We start from the raw sequence: 16,754 nt of genomic DNA on the forward strand, positions 1-16,754 counted from the left end.
GAGTACTTTTACAATAATTTTTAATTCTTACCGACTGGAATTTATTCATAATTCTGGCTACGACAATACAAAATGTTCGGGTGCGTTTTCACCGATGTTCCCTTAAAATTCAAGAACCTCTGGGACGATCCGAATGATTCTTTTATCGTTGTTTCATTTAACTTCGGGAATGATTTTAGGCATAAATAAATCCAACAAATAATGCCGTTATTCGATCAGTGAAGGTTAAACAGAGAGCATATCGTATTTATCGGCATCAAATTTAATTTAATTTCAGTCGCTGAATACAATAGGTCTTGTAAGACGTATTCCTAAAGTGAAATTTAAAAAAATAACTGAATTTCAATTTTCTGTTTTGTTTTTCAAAACTGAGTAAATTATTCCCGAAATATCAGTGACTTAATAGAAAAATTTACTGTACTACGACTTTCATAGGCAGGCAATTGATATAATTTTTTTTAGAAAGCGCTGTCTATGGAGATATATATATATATATATATATATATATATATATATATATATATGTATACATATATTTACGTAAGTTACGTCTGTAAATAATTAATAAAATAAATTTTGTTTTCATGTATATTAGCGTTCCGTAGGATAATAAAGCAAAAGGCCGTTTACCTCGACGATTTTATTTGTTCATTTGATACATATTATATGAATTTAGATCTGTTTTATTGTTTTGACAGAATTACTAGTGACAAACTTTATCAGTTCTTATTACAACATTTCCTCATTAAAATGAAAGCTTCCGAGCGGGCTTATTTTAATCAGTCTTATATTTGCTATTAACTAATTTGAAATAACTTCCGGTAGCTAGCTCCTTCTTGATGAAAAGTAAATTTTTTGTTTGCTTTCACAAGATGATATTTTTAGAAAAAGAAAGTATTACGAAAAAAATTAAAAACTGCATCATTTTTGATAAAACTTATTTGTAATTTATATATTAAGATTCTATTATATCAAAACATTTCAAGTCATGAAAACCAAAGAAAATAGAAATCTATAAAACATAGACATAAAAATTTTAATAAGGTTTTCTTCCCCCATTTTTCAGGTATAGGTTTTGGAAACTTAGAAAAGATTTCAGGGGGTACAGGATTAAAGGGTAAAAATGTGAAACAATTCTCGTATGAAATATTTTTATGGAATTTTGATTAAGGGTTAACTTCCAGGTAATAAATAATATCTGGGACCCGAAGGTACACCGAGTAATTTAATTTGTGCATTAAAAAGTGATGGTATTCCTATCTCTTAAAAATTATTCCCCAAATTTTTATGCTTTTTGACATTTTGAGGTTCCTATGTCCGACAAGACTAATAAACAAGACAAGTCAGTATCTCCGTTACAGAATTTTGTATTTATTAAGCGCGCGCGCGCGCGCATGTTTGCCATCTATTTAGCGTTACATTTCTCTGACTAATTACCCCAAAAAATTACAAAATTTGGTAAGGTATCTTTCATATTAGAGGAACTGATTCTCGTGTAATATTGAAAAGCGACGAAAAGCTATGAAGAAGGTTCTATAACATGAAAGGTCTTAGACTTTATTAAAATATAACTTTTGCAGGTTAATTTTTAGCTCATATTAAAGTAACATTATCGGAAGTACTGCAGTTAACATTTTTTTTTATTACCTAAAAGCACTCTCTTAAAATTTTTTTTATAAGTTTTTCTATCGTTTGATCGTTCAATTTATTGACTACCAATTTTTTGTGTTTATTTTTCTTTAAATGATTTCAATTCTTTATCTGAGGGTTCAGAATTTTTTAAGGATTCTATTCCTTTACACTAAAAATAGGAGTACTGTAAACCTTTTTACTTTATCGATTTCAAACTTTGTTAATTTAACACCTTCTTTAGGTGAACAGTTAATAGGATGGAAATAGTTTATAAAATGATTGCGTAGATAAAATATTTTTTATTGTTTTTTTATAAATGTTGCTATTTAATATTTTGTATTTATTTACCTCTGTACAGAATTAAGTTTGTGCTAATTATTTTAATACCGATTCAAAAATTATTTTAAAACACTTTTTATTATATAAAAACATTAGCGCGGAGTTAATTGTAAATTCTCCATCCGGTGAAAGGTTAAATTTTAAGCTATATGCAAACGCCGGGAAAGTTATGCCGATATCTTGCCTTATTTTTACTATGTTTAACTCTTATTAAATTTTAATGTATTTTGTCTCGTTCGCTTTCTCACTTCGGTCAAAGTAATACGAGAAAAACTCAATTTAAAAAGTAAAGAAATTATTGTAATTAAAATACGATATTTGTGATAAAGTAAATCCTTACGTCGTACCACTACGGATATAAAAAATCGATCACCGATTACTGTAATTTCAGGCTTCTCTTTGATAAGCAACTAAAAGGCATTAACATCTAAAAGAGCAGACAATAAAAACCTCTAGAAGAGCTAAAAGATCGACTAAAGTCACTAATTTTACAGTCTATTTTAGACATTCTTTTTCTACGTCGATTAGATTTTTTTGTAGGCTACAAAGTAATTTAAAAATAATGTGGGAGTAGACGAGATAACGGTTTTTTATTTATTTAACGAATAAACATTAATACACACGCATTACTCGAGGACGTTATTTAAAGTCCGATATGTATGCGATTTATACGGTTCGATTGTGAAATAATTTACAATTATTTCTACGCCTATTATAATCTGAAAATGTGTTCGATTGTGACAATATTATTTGGAAAAGAAAATACTCAGAAACAAAATTACTCTCACAAATAATAACGAGGCGTCGTTTGTAATATAATACGCACGGAAAGAGAGAGTAAGCAACACATTGACCTCGTTATAATCAGAGTGGGAGGAGGAGAGTCTGTAAAAAGAAAAAGAAGTAGAGGGACGGTGAAAGTTCAGGGTGAAGGGAACGTCAGATCGTCTTGTATCCAGTCCGGCCAGGTGTCGGACAGTCCCTCCCCAGTTATCAGTCAGTGAAGTGGTGTCTCTGTGTTGGTATTTTATTTTATTTATAGAGATTAGGCTTTTGTGTTGTGATACTCGATTTTGTTGTAATATACTGGTGTATTATATATTAAGTACGAACGTATGTACCTAAAAAAATGTTCTACTGCTTCTGTTGATTACACCGAATCGACCTGTGATAAAAAATTCCCGTTTATAAATTCGTAATTAGTATCTCATATATTATGCATTTTTATTTACATGAATAATTCATGGCATTTATTTATGACGAAAATATATTTCCTTAAGTTTGTTTTCTAAACAAATAATTACGTTTTTAAAAACCGTATTTAAGGAATTAAATTAATTGTCGACCGATATAATTTATTCCGGTGAAATCACTACTATTTATAATTCCACCGATTTTAATAGATATTTTTTCACCCCAGGTCAACAAAAACAAAAATAATAATAATTATTATTGTTAATTAAGATATAAAATGATGATGTTAAACTTTTACATCGAGAAAAATTAAAATTAATGAATAAAATTTTTAAACAAAATAAAAATAGTTTCTGATAAAATATACGTACATTATTTAAAAAGAAATTTATTTCGAATTTTCCTCCTCGGTTAAAATAAAAATAATAAATATCTGTCCTAAAATAGACTGTAACATTTAAAATTAATCTTAGTTTTTCAACTAAATTAAACAGTTAAAAAAGGGATTATCTTTAAAATATGTAATTAAGCGACCGGTTGAAGAAAATTAATAAAACAGATTTAAGTTTTAGAAATATTCTGGACGGACGATATTAATAATTTAGACGTCTGTTCTTTTTTTTTTTTTAGTGTACTTTTTTATATTAATTGTAAATTTTTCATATCTTAGCGTTATTAAGTCTTCGTAACTTTCAAATTTTTCTTTCGTGTTCTAATACTACAAAATTATTATATTTCAGCGTAAATTTCAAGCGGTGTCTTTTTTTGACAAAGAAATTAAAAATATAATCTTCAATTTAAAGGTACTAACGAAATAGAACTTTACATATATTTTTACAAGGGGGATAAACTTTGAACTTTTTATACATTCGACCGGATATCCGGTTACGAACCGCAAATCTAAAACCATGGCAAAATATTCAAACAGAGTTAAAAGTAAAAAGTAGAACTTATCATCTTCGGACCCGTCCGAATTCGTATATATATCATTTTTTATATCGTCCGAAACGATGGTGGAAAATCACTACAGATTTTCTAACCTGATATTGGTCATCATTCTCGGTTCGGCTAACGGTATAGAATTTCAATTTCCCGGAGATATAAGTCAAAACAGCGGAAGCCGTGGTAGAATTAGATTTCAGGACGATTCAGAAGATTCGAATACTTTGAATAAGGGGCTGATCGACTTCCGACCAGTAGAGTATAAAACCGGTCCTGACTCCTCAAAAAAAATAATAACCGCTCAAGAAAATGAACATTACCGTCTGAAGTCTCATAAGGTACCGGACGAATCGACAAATTACAATCCAGATCTCAGAAAGTGGGTCGAAATCGATGACGTTTACGACAGACCGAGCGTTCATTATGAAAAAGTACAAACAATATTACCAGAAACTAAAAAAAATATAACTTTTAATAACACTGCTCAAATTAATTCAGATCGTAGATTCAAGTTGTCATCGGCGCATAACGCGACGACAGTTCCGTTCATAGGTTTTCATAACGATCAACAGCAACAGAACTTAAATAACGAATGGAAAAATGGGAACGATGTCAGGCAGTCTAGGCGACATTCTAACAGCAAATTTCAGGAAGCAGTTCTGTTGGAAGTACTCGGTGAAAAATCCAGGATTAATGTCTCTGCAGACGATCCGAGAGGATTTCAAAGCAATCTCATGGAAATGCTTGGAAAAAGTAAGCTTTATTTTTATTTATATTATTTATTATTTAATGGTTATATCTGATTGACATTTTTTTTTATTCCCTTCGACAGTTGTTAACACTACTACGTAGGCACTCATCTTATACAACGTACAATTATAATGCTATAAATATATTATAATAATGTAAAATAAAATTATATTAAAAGACATCTTTTATATGAGTGCGAAAGTCTGTTTTTTTTTTGCTACACGCGAGAACCAACCGACCTATTTCTTTCAAATTTTCAAGATACATTTGTATTATCTCAGGAAAGGTTTTAAACCACAAATCGAGACCCTAGCCCCCTTGAGGGTGAATCTATGATATTCATTGAAAAATATTAATTTTAAATTTAAAGATATTAATTAAAGAAAGAAAATTAATCCTATTACTCCATTATATTTCTGTCACCATGGTAACAGAAATATAATGAAATGAATTCTTTTTTTCTATTATGAATATCTGTAAGGTATTTAACATTCTCACAATAAGGATAACGAACGCGTCGAGGATCCAGATAGAATATTTTTAATTATTTAAAAATCCTACTTAGCCGATGTGAAAAAAACGATTTCGTTATTGTTAGGACGCACACATTTTTCTAATCATAAAATATTATCATTTAGAATAGAACAAAACTGAATATCAGGGCATTTGCAAGTTGACACTGTTTGTAATTTTTTCTCCCATCGATGCCTAAAACGAATTTCCGTTTGTTTATCTAATTACAGAATTATTAAACTTTTATTAAAGTCTTTTTTTTTCTAAAAGCTTTTAACATTCTTTGAAACTAGTATCACTGTTGAAGATAAGGGGTTCTAAAAGTTTATATAGCGTCAAGCAGGGATTGCTACATCCTGTGATAATGACTCTTTTACTATGAAAACGGTGAAACGTTTTATCAAAAAAATTAGTCGGTAATTACGTAGGCATATAGGCCTTTAACTATTTACATTTAGGTATACGTTAAGATTAAATAAGCTAATATTTAAGGGGGAAAACAGCCAATTTTATAAAAAATCGTTGAAGTTAGCCGTAAATGATATTGTGAATGAAATATTATCTCTAAAATTTTTATCAATCGACCTTTTTCTTGCATTTTTTGCAGTAAAGTTATTCGAAAAAAGTTGCGAAAAGGATAATTCGCTTCGTGGCTTTCTAAATTTGGGGTTCCTAAATACAGTTTTATCCGATTTTATTTTTTACGGTGATTACCAACAATTCTACTTTCCCTTTTAAACCAAACCCCTTGTAATCACAACGGATGTAACATAAATACAAGTCGCTACAGGTTTCAAATTTATAGCCTGCTTTAAGGCAAACGAAACAGTATATTTTTATATATATTTTGATTAAGGGTTAATTTATAATCATTAATGCTTCCCTGCATTCGCATGAAACGTATACAGTTTTTATTAAGCTTTTAATAAAATTAATATTTTCTTCGATTAAGATTAATTTTTTAATCTTTATAAAAATTGTATTTAAATGTGTATGATAAAAAGTAATAAAATTTCTCACAGATTTCACTTCGTTATTAGCGTGTTAAATCAGAACAAAAATAATTACTTTAGTCACCATGTATTACCGTGTGCAAGATCTAAAGTTTTGTACAGATTCGTTTCAGATTTTACTTGTTTTATTTTTTCCTTTAAAATCTTTCCTAAAATGCACCCGCGGCAAGTAAATCATAGAAACCTGTTTCTCAGGAAGGAGGATGGAACTTCCTTCATGGAGTTTTATATTTTAAAAAATTTAATTAAAAAGGCATTTAAAATATTATTTTAATTTTTATTCTTTTTCTTTTTACCGAAATACAATCGAAGAGTATGTGTTATAAAATATAATAATCCAGAAGTAATTATTAATAAGTTCGAATATAAAAACAATTTAATAGGTGGTTTCAACCCTTCGTTCACGCTTTTGGAATTTAGAGTAAAATATAATAAACCTTATTAAAGATTTTTTCCTTAAATTTTTTATTGGAAGAACTCTTATGAGCGTGTAAATTATAAAAATAGATCGTTTTCACCTAGTGGGAAAATCAAATTAAAAAAAAAGAAAAGTTTTATCCAAAATCGTTTAATTTTTATTTCTCATTAATTTGTATACTCCGGCAGCATTTTATCCGCTACCAAAACGGTAAAAATGTAGCCGCTCGAAGGGAATCGGAGTTTCCATTCAAAAATATTTCTTACAAAACTTTGATTATTTGATACAAAAATTTTAAATTTTTAAGGTTTTTTATTTCTTACAAAATTTTTATTATTGTATTTTCATTTGTCAATTTTTTTTCATTTTTGGTAAAGTACATCCTGACAAGGATGTGCGCCAAAAAAAAATTTCGTCCAGAGGAGAGTAGCTTCTTATTAAATACTTGATATAAAAATTAGAATTTCCGTGTATTTGTTAGTGTTTGTGTACCGATGTTTACTTAAACCTCGGGTCAATCTTAACGATTCTTTTACCGCTGTTTTTATTGAACATCGTGGACTGTATTAATGGTAAATTTTTCCGGGTAATTACATTATCGAATGAACAATAAGATGAGAATCAGGAGAATTTTGTATTTTACATTTTAATATTTTTATTGATAATTTTTATCGAATCTTAAAATACATTTTACCAGCGATCGTAATTATATATATTTTAAACGATAACGTACCAAAGTGAAGATTCAAACCTCTTAACGTTTTCATCTGCAGATGAATCGAATATTACAAATGAAATTTTTATTTTTTTTAGTCGTTTCGATAATTATTTTTTAAGTTCGATTTATTTTCTTTTAGAAAGTTTTGGCTTATAGCCTACTTACGAGTACGGTTAGATTGCTTCTTTTTTTGTTATCGAACATTCGTCTGGTTACGATAACCTCATAATGTATTCTGTCGCGTTAATCTTTCACCTTAAACCTTTTACCTTATCGTATGTTCTCAGGTAGATTTTACCGTCTACACCTTTACTAACTTTTTTTACCCTCTTCACTTCCTTTTGTTAAAGAAAACTAACCGCGGGTCATTAAAACGGGTCCACCGACCTTCTGTTTTGAAATTTTATGTACAGCATTTCGTCTTGAAATATCTGTTTATTCTACCCGAGTTTTTGTAATAAAACTGTAAAGGCTAGCGATATCACTTAAAATTCCCGTTTTTTAGTAGGGATATCGATTTAGTAAGGAATTAATTGTAATAACAAATTACGATATCTATAATTTGTTGGGCGATGTAAAGAAGATGTAGGAAGAATGGAGGATACAAGAATTCCCAAACAGACTCTTAACTACGTTTCATTAGGAAGGAGGGAGAGAGGACATCCGACGAATCGCGGGAACGCTGGAATACGTCTAAGACCTATACCATGTTATGGAAATGATGATATCGACCGGTTGCAGTGCGATTGTTTAGATCAAATATTAATTAAATCTTGACCTGCTGGAATAAAGCTACAGATTTTGAACAGTTATTATATACCATCAATACAATCAATTTATGGGGATGCTAGATTTTCGTGTTCGTCATCTTGAAATACGATGCCATCTTTGGTTTTTCTAGTTTTCTTCAAAAATCACCGAATGATAGGGTTTACAAAAAAATGGTAGGAATATGTTTTACTTAAAATTACATTTATAACAATTTCAGTCCGATACCGCATTTACAGTTTAATATTTTGCGAGATACAAAAGTTAAAAATTTTTAAAGATTTTCTCACTTTTCTAGAAAAATCGTTGGCTATCATCCCAAAGGTAGGAATTACAGCAACAAAAGAAGAAATACTTTTTATTTAAAATTAAATTTGATACATTTTGAGCTCAAGACTGCTTTTGTAGCTTTAATATTTTACGAGATACAATCTTTTTAAATTATTACTATCATAGTCATTTGAACCTTTAATATTTACGCGGTTTTTGCTGAATTCACCTAATACAGTTAGCGCTTAAAAATAATATTTTCATTAACCGAGCGACTTTCAACGTGCTGACGACGTAGTTCGAGCGTAGTTACAGTTATATGTCCTTGCTGATACAAAGTGTGAATGTTTCCCGTGATTTATTATATGAAGCATCGCTCTGCTAACCGTTTTTATTTTGATTATAACATTTTTAAAAAGATGTAATATCAAGGAAAATATACACTTTTATAAGTATTATGGCTTTCGTAGAATAATGACTTTTACTTGTAAATATTTTTACAGTGTATTAATCAAAACATTATCTTCGTAACTAAATAATAAAAAAAATACAATACTAAAATGCCTTCGTCATTTATATAACATACAGGTATGTCTTTTACATACAATAGGAAGTTACATATTAATATTTCATCATTAAATCTTTTTTGTTTTTTTGAGGGGAAACGCGTTTTTGTCCCTCCCTCAAGTTTAAAACCTTGTCCGATTAATCTTAGACTACAAACCTAGTTTATTTCAACCCCCTGATAGAAACTGTTTTCTATTGTTTAGAAATTCTCTCATCGAAATAAGTGAATAAGTTGTCGAGTTGAAACGCCATTGAGAATGCGACAACAGATATGGATAGCACTTGTTAGTGTTCGATCGGATGTAGAAGCGAATCACAGATATTATTACGAACCTTCAAAGTCTAATTTTGCAATCTTAATATATATCTTCGTTTTATCGACCTCCAATCTTTTTCCATTTATCATTAATTTTAACGGCATACTATTTGCGTACGCCTGTAAAAATTCATTGCTAAGCAATTTTCTTTTACGTCCCCCTTTCTTACTTCGCGGTTTAGTGTTTCTTAAGTTTACGCCCACTCTTTATCGGCCTTCTAAAACCCGTTCTTTAAGTTTCCGCCGATCTTAATAACCTTATTTTAAACGGTATTCTTTTTTTTAATTAAGAGATTAATTTAATCGTGTAGTCTGTTTTTATTCAGTTTTATTACGTGTGTCAAACCGGTTTGATGCACTTTAGACGGCTTTCTGTTCCGCGGAAGTATTCTCAGAATACTTATTACATCATAATCATCGATTACCCGGATTATGTATTTTAATATTTGTCTTCCCTTTTGGTTTCTATCGTCTATACTTCTATTACCAAATTAGCTGACCCTGAATGTTTTAAGATTTGCTACCGTTATTTCTAAAGGTCCGGCGATAAAATATTTCTCTTCAGCAATTCTTCATTAAAACTTCACTTTTCCAGCTTTATTAACTTATCGAACGACTCGAGTATCACCCTATTCTTGAATGCGTTGCCGTTTTGAAAGAATCAATGAATTATTTGTTTGAACGTTTTCCTTATTCTATCAGTGAAATTATAGGACCGCTTTTCTACGTGAGAGTTGTACTTTTTGTCCTACTCTAATTCTAGTAACCTCGTTACTTCGACCGATCCTCTTTAATGTTACGGACAAAATAAAATACACACTTTAAAACTCACAATGTACTTTGATCTTAATATTTAACCCTCTTATTTTCTTTCTGTCATATTTCACTAAGTATATTTCATTCTTAATTTTTCCATCCTAGCCTTGATCCGATACCGGTATGTATTCCTTCTTGATCGTTTTTAGTTCTGCGTGTCGGCGTTCTGGTCGTTAAGAACTAGTCTTTTCCTCTAGGACGATAGTCGGAGTCTAAACCGAACCGGTTATTTTTTTATTGGTTTTTAATCGAGTTTCTAACTAACGATACGTCCTGTTCCGGTGAACCCGAAGATAACGAAAATTAGATACGGTCATTATACGAACGAGAGGCGTAAGTATATTCAGGCCTGAATCGAGAAAACCGTTCAAATATTTCAAAACTTTGGAATATCATGCGGATCATCCGTTCGTTTTTAACCTCTTTTTGAAAAACGATATTATCAGCAAACAAGTCATTACGTTCTCTCCTTAGATCGTTACATCTGTCTCAAGAATTTTCTTTTAGCTCCTTCATTACGTCTGTGATCTATAAGTAAAACGGGTACAGGCTACATTCGTTTCTTCCACTTGTGTACCGTAACTCTTCTTTCCTGATATCCTGATTGTTTTGTACTTAACGGTGCTGCAATGTTAAGGATAACGTCACTTACTTTTTTATATTTAACTCCATATTTTCTCTGTCGGTTATCGAAATTGATACAAAATTCTTACTCCCGATATATTTATTTTCTTTCTAAAGAATTTATTTTTACGTAAAGAGGAAATTAATTTTTATGTAACGTTTACGGCATGCGGTCATAAAATTTTCTGAATGAAGAAAAGATTATAAAATTTTTGTAACTAAAGAGATTAGTCGTAAATAAATAAGTTAAGATTAAGGAATTAACGCGAAGTAGAGAAGAACGGCGAATCGTATATGATGAACGGTGCAGTCATTAATAAGAAACAGCAGCTTTTAACGATTAAGAAAATGTAAATGTTTATTTATGTCGGTGCAGTGTAGAAAGTTGAAATCGCGTTTTATACAAAGAGTTGTAAAACTATTTATGTGTAACACGTACTCATCCGTTCTTGTACGACACAGTTAAAGCTAAATTTATTAGTTTCGATAAAGTTTAAAATTAAAACTTTTAAGTTAATAATAAAAATTTATAGTCGTTCACGTAAGGTTTTATTTAGAAGATTCATTGTATAATCGAGGATTTAAAAAATATCTTCTACAGAAAATATCTATCGGTATTTGTTTTTTCTGCGATAAAACAATTAGAATTGGGATGCTTAATATAAAACGACTTTTTCATCTTAACACTAAAAAAAGTTCTCCGAACTTTGTTTATTCGGGAGTAACGCGTAAGACCCGATGACTTTTATCACTTCATCGGTGTACCGATGTATCCGTGCACGACTAATTTATTTTATTTTATCCATAAAAAATTAGTTTATTCTTCAATTCAGTAACGAACAGACATAATCATAAAAATAAACGAATGTTTAATTAAAAGCTCGATTATATTAAAACCCAAATTTTATCGGATTTACAAAAATCCCAGGGTTACCCCCTACGTTTAGCTATATCGATTAATTTTTTAAGCGACAGAAACATCATGGATATTGTTTCGGTTGGATTTCATCACTTTTTATTTAACAATGTTATTTCATTTTTATGGAATTTAAATCTTTAAGGATTAATCATAGAAAGAAAACAACTAGAATCTACTGACGACTCCTCTATGATAGAAAATCGGTTATCTCGTACTATTGTAAAACAAAATTCTGTAATATTTCTTTACAACCTGAATATGTAATTGCATTTTAAACAACCTCTATTCTTTTACATGTGATCACATGTTTATCGTATTTTATTCATTAACCCAAATACGAAGCACTTCAGAGACAATCATTCAGTCGGCTGCAATTTCCTACCTGCTTTAATAGATAGGAAATATGTATGACGATATAAATAAAGCGAAAAATTACTTGCATATTTGTTGTATTTCATTACTTTATACATAAAAATATTGACTTAGCCTTTGTCCCATTTAAAAGAATAACGATCGAAATGCTTAACCGTATAAACAGCCTGTCGATCGGCTGAAATCGATTATTACAGAACACGGATGAAGAAGATGAAAAAGAACCGCTAAAATTTATTTAAACCTTTTATTTTTTACTACATTTCATTATTTTTTGAATTTTACGAATTCGACTTTGAATTAAATTTTTTTACGATTTAACTGAAAATTGAGAATTACAGTTATAGACGACCTACTGTGACACCCCGATTTCGATCGGTGAATAATATTTATCTCCGTTAGATTAAAGTTTTGGGAGGTATTTATTAAAACTATAAATTTATCGTTCTGTATTTGACAAAGGCAGATGAAGGACATTCATTAACAAGTGGCTCTAGTTCCTCAAGCGAAGTCTGCATCCTTCCTTATGAAATCATCAAAATATGTTATATTTTATGTTTCTTAAAAGATTATTATTAAAGACATGTAATTAAGCACAGTTATTTATTTAAGATTATTTTGAAATACAGTATTCAAATTCCCGTGTCGTACGTGATTATTACAAATTCTAAATGCTTAATGAAAAATCAGTTCCTGACGTATAGACATCATACAGATTAACGGAAATATCAGGTTCTTTTGAGAAAAAAGAAATGTACAAAATAATTTCTCGCTTACTTGTTTCCCCAGTTTCCATTCAAAACGACTAAAAGTAATTTCGTGTAGTACATTTTTTGTTTTCGTTAGTTCCGTATATTTTTGTTTTTAAACTCTATCAACTATGGAGCCGAAGTAGCCTCGATTAATATATCTTAAATAAATACTGGAGATCAAAATTATACAAATTGTATCGTCTTTAACTTTTGTCATTATAAACTTATCTACCGAATGCGACTTAAAAGTTTTTCTCTTGAATTTAAGATCATTCCAAAGATGTTTTATAAATCCTGGTCGCGTAATAGGTCGTAAGGTTTCCACATCTAGTAGTCTAGAAAATTGTATTTATCGGTAAAGATACAAATATTTTTTTAATTTTTACTTACCCCTGTTAGAATTTTCTCAGTTTTATATTTTTTTTCATTTTGAAATCGATGCGATATAATTTTGTGAATAGAGGTTATAGAATAGATATACTATATCCGTTTGTTACGTAACATTTCGAAAGTTTCTTTTGTTTCCAGATGATGGACTTGTGTTTGTTGTTTTCAATTTTTTTTAATTTAAACGAAGTGAAATCGATTTTTATAGATTTTCTTGGATATATTCCATTTTGAAATTATTACAAAATATTATTTTGTAAACCGTTATTACGAGTAGCATGCAATATTATTAATATATTATCATTTCGTACATTTTTTTAATTTTTCCTGACTTATGATACAGAATATCACGATATGATTTTATGAATTTAGAATACCGGCGGCAGATTCAGACTTCGTTTGTGCGCCGAGGGACCACAAAGACCAACCAAGAGAGAGATTTAATATTTCGTTAAATGGATTTTTATAATTTCGCATTTGTGTATTAGAATCCAAAATAATGTTTAAAAACCATCATGAGACGGGTGAGTTTAAAAAAACAATCTGGGTACGATCGATTAAAATTTTCTAACGATAAAATTAGTTGTCGACATACAGATATCACATGAATTTAAGAAATGAATTCTTTGTTCGCTCTAAAGAAAAAAAAATACTATTTTCATTATTCGTAACAATACGTACATAAAAATTTTCGTTAACGATTATGGTTTAAATAACGTTAAATAAAATAGTTTTGCTTTATCGTATCTATTGAATGAATTATTTTTCTTAAAGCTTAGCTGTTAAAAGAGTTCTGAAAATTAATTCGTTTTTATTGAATTCTATAATAATTATACAACTGTAAGGATTTAATTTCATTTTTATCACTTTAAATAAATGAACGCTTCTGGTAATACAAAGAATCATAGAGGTATGAAATTTTGGACCGCTGATCGGCTAAAATCGATTATCATCTCACAGGGTCGGAAAAAGTTGATAAATAATTTTCGTAAATGCCGATCGGATAGTTTTTTCTACACATTCGTTCCGATTTCAACATGATATAAAAATTTTGAAAACTTAAATATGAAGCGGTACAGAAACAATCAGTCGACTCTGATATTTTATCCTGGGGAATAATCTATTTAAGTTGAACTTAATCGTTAGAAAAATGTACTTATTTGCTGTACAGGCGCCGCTTAGGTTTTGTTTTTGGTTGAAAGCATTGAACCGATTTACTCGTATATTAGTAGGTTTGTTATACTTTTAAATTTTACGGTAAATTTCTCCGAGGTGTGTGGAAATTTACAAAAGTTTTATCTTTACGAATTAGTTAAATTGCTCTAAATTTTAAATAAAACAGAGATAAATTTCGAGCCGATATTAATCGGACAAGATTTCGATCATTTCTGTTTTTTTTTTTAACCTCCCGATCTACCGTTAGGCATTCTTCAGAGGATGAGATGAATGATTTGTAGCGTGTGTGAAAATGTCATCCCTGACCGGGATTCGAACCCTGGATCTCCCGAGGAAAGGCCCGGATAATGAAATTTCTGTCCTTTATCTGCATTTTATGTTACATTTTTTTTTATATGTATAATTGTAATTACTGAGCTAAAATAAATTAATTAATCATCGACTACGGCATCCTATCTAATAGAATAATTTGTTTCAATTTTTACTTAAACAGTCGTCCATTAATAATGAAAAATTGCTACTGAATTATGTCATTCGCTACTAAAAAATAATTTTATATAAGATTTAAACGAATAGGAATGGATAATAATCATTAGATCCAAATGTTTGGAATCACTTATAACGGTAAAAACGTTGATAAAATTTCGTAAAATATTAAACGCTTACTTAATTTTATTGATTCCTGTATTACTACGACCATTTTTAAAATTAAAATATTAAACTTGAAACATTTTAGACTCAGATAAGAGGAACTGTAAAAGAAATTGGTTTACGAGAGTTTTGAAAGTAATGACTTACAATTTCTGTGTAACGGTCGGCATTCTTGGGAAATTCAAGGCGAACGGTCAGCCGACGTCTTTTGCTGTAGTTTATAACTTTCCAATCTCTCGGTGTCTTATATGTGATTTATAAAGTTTTAAAACGAGTAGGACTATCGACGTTAACACCGGTGTGAAATTCAAGCAGTGTAAGGTTTAGGATTCTCAAAACTTGATAACAACCTAAATTCATAAGCAAACGATTGCAGTTTACGTTGTTAATATGATGAATAAAAGATATGTTCTAAACTGATATGAAATTTTTCGGAAGGGTAGAAAAAACGTGTATGACGAAGGGCATTCCAAGCGAAATTACCAACTAGATAGAGCACATGGATTATTAAATTAAAAAAATCGAGTCGTAGGTTTAGAAAATAGTTTTTCCGAATATTCCCAAATCCACAATTCCATCCATAAAAAAAAATTAATGTATAACTGACAAAAATAAACAAATACCCGCTTGATAATAAGAAAGACCTAGAATCAAGGGACTTTTGTCCAAGTTCTGCGACTAATAGAGCAGATTAATAGGGGGATACGTATCCTCCTCCTTGCGTTCAGTTCCGTTCCGTATCTATCTCCAAACTAACCAAGAAAAATTTAGCAAAATCTGCAGATCACGATCTTTTGGAATCTGTTCGGTGTTCTGTCGATCGACTTCTTGTCACGAGGAACAAGGATTACCGTTCAAAGTGTGAAACGCTTCGGAAATATAACCGCGTTATCCAAAATCGACGACGTGGACGCTGCGTTATTATGATAGGAACAAGCGTTAAAGTTCTGTAGCTGTGATTTATCTTTTGCGGGAATATATGGATTGGACCTTTTCAGTTGCCAATCGGACACTTAAAGATTTTACACCGGAAGACTTGAGACTGTTCAAAAAACTGATGAAATTTTTTTGTAGAAAGCGATAAAAAATCGAAAGACGCTATCATGCAGCGGTTAAAGGGACTGACGGCAAAGAAGTACGACAAAAGTACTTCGATTATTGCGTATCGCTAAGACATATTACTAAATGCTTATGGCGATTTTGTACAAAAGTGGGTAGTTTTAAATTCAAAATTAGAAAACCGTTTTTAAGCGTTTTTTTATGTCAAATTTATTTCAGTAACCGTTTAGCATGGCTCTTATTTTGTATGAAGTAAAAAATAATAAATAAATAAAAAGTATAGAATTCATATTAAAAATCTGTTTGAAAAAAGCTTTCCAATTTTACTAGAAAAATAGACTTTTTAGTAATACCATCCAATGGCTTCTTAAATATTTTGTATCTAAGTACGAAAAGGCGATTTCGATAAATAATATCAAGGCAATCTGTTATTGAGATTGCAAGACATCTTGCTTGGCTCTTGTTGTTTAGTAGAAGTTATAATTATTTTTTGCGCACACTTCAACTCAGAAGAATACTTTCTGGTGTTTTCTATAGAAATATTAAATTTAATAAATC

At 30.1% G+C, this 16,754-nt stretch overlaps 1 protein-coding gene across 1 annotated transcript in view; it reads left to right on the forward strand.

The window, feature by feature from the left end:
• Positions 1-4,175: 4,175 nt before the first annotated feature.
• The window catches only part of LOC142322622 (uncharacterized), a 71,197-nt gene continuing 58,618 nt past the window's right edge, over positions 4,176-16,754 (forward strand). Inside the window, exon 1 of the mRNA XM_075361698.1 lies at positions 4,176-4,860. Coding sequence (XP_075217813.1) covers positions 4,176-4,860 — 685 coding nt within the window. The remainder of the gene's footprint in view (positions 4,861-16,754) is intronic.

This window comes from Lycorma delicatula, chromosome 4 (genome assembly GCF_047948215.1).
Source record: "Lycorma delicatula isolate Av1 chromosome 4, ASM4794821v1, whole genome shotgun sequence".
Lineage (NCBI taxonomy): Eukaryota > Metazoa > Arthropoda > Insecta > Hemiptera > Fulgoridae > Lycorma > Lycorma delicatula.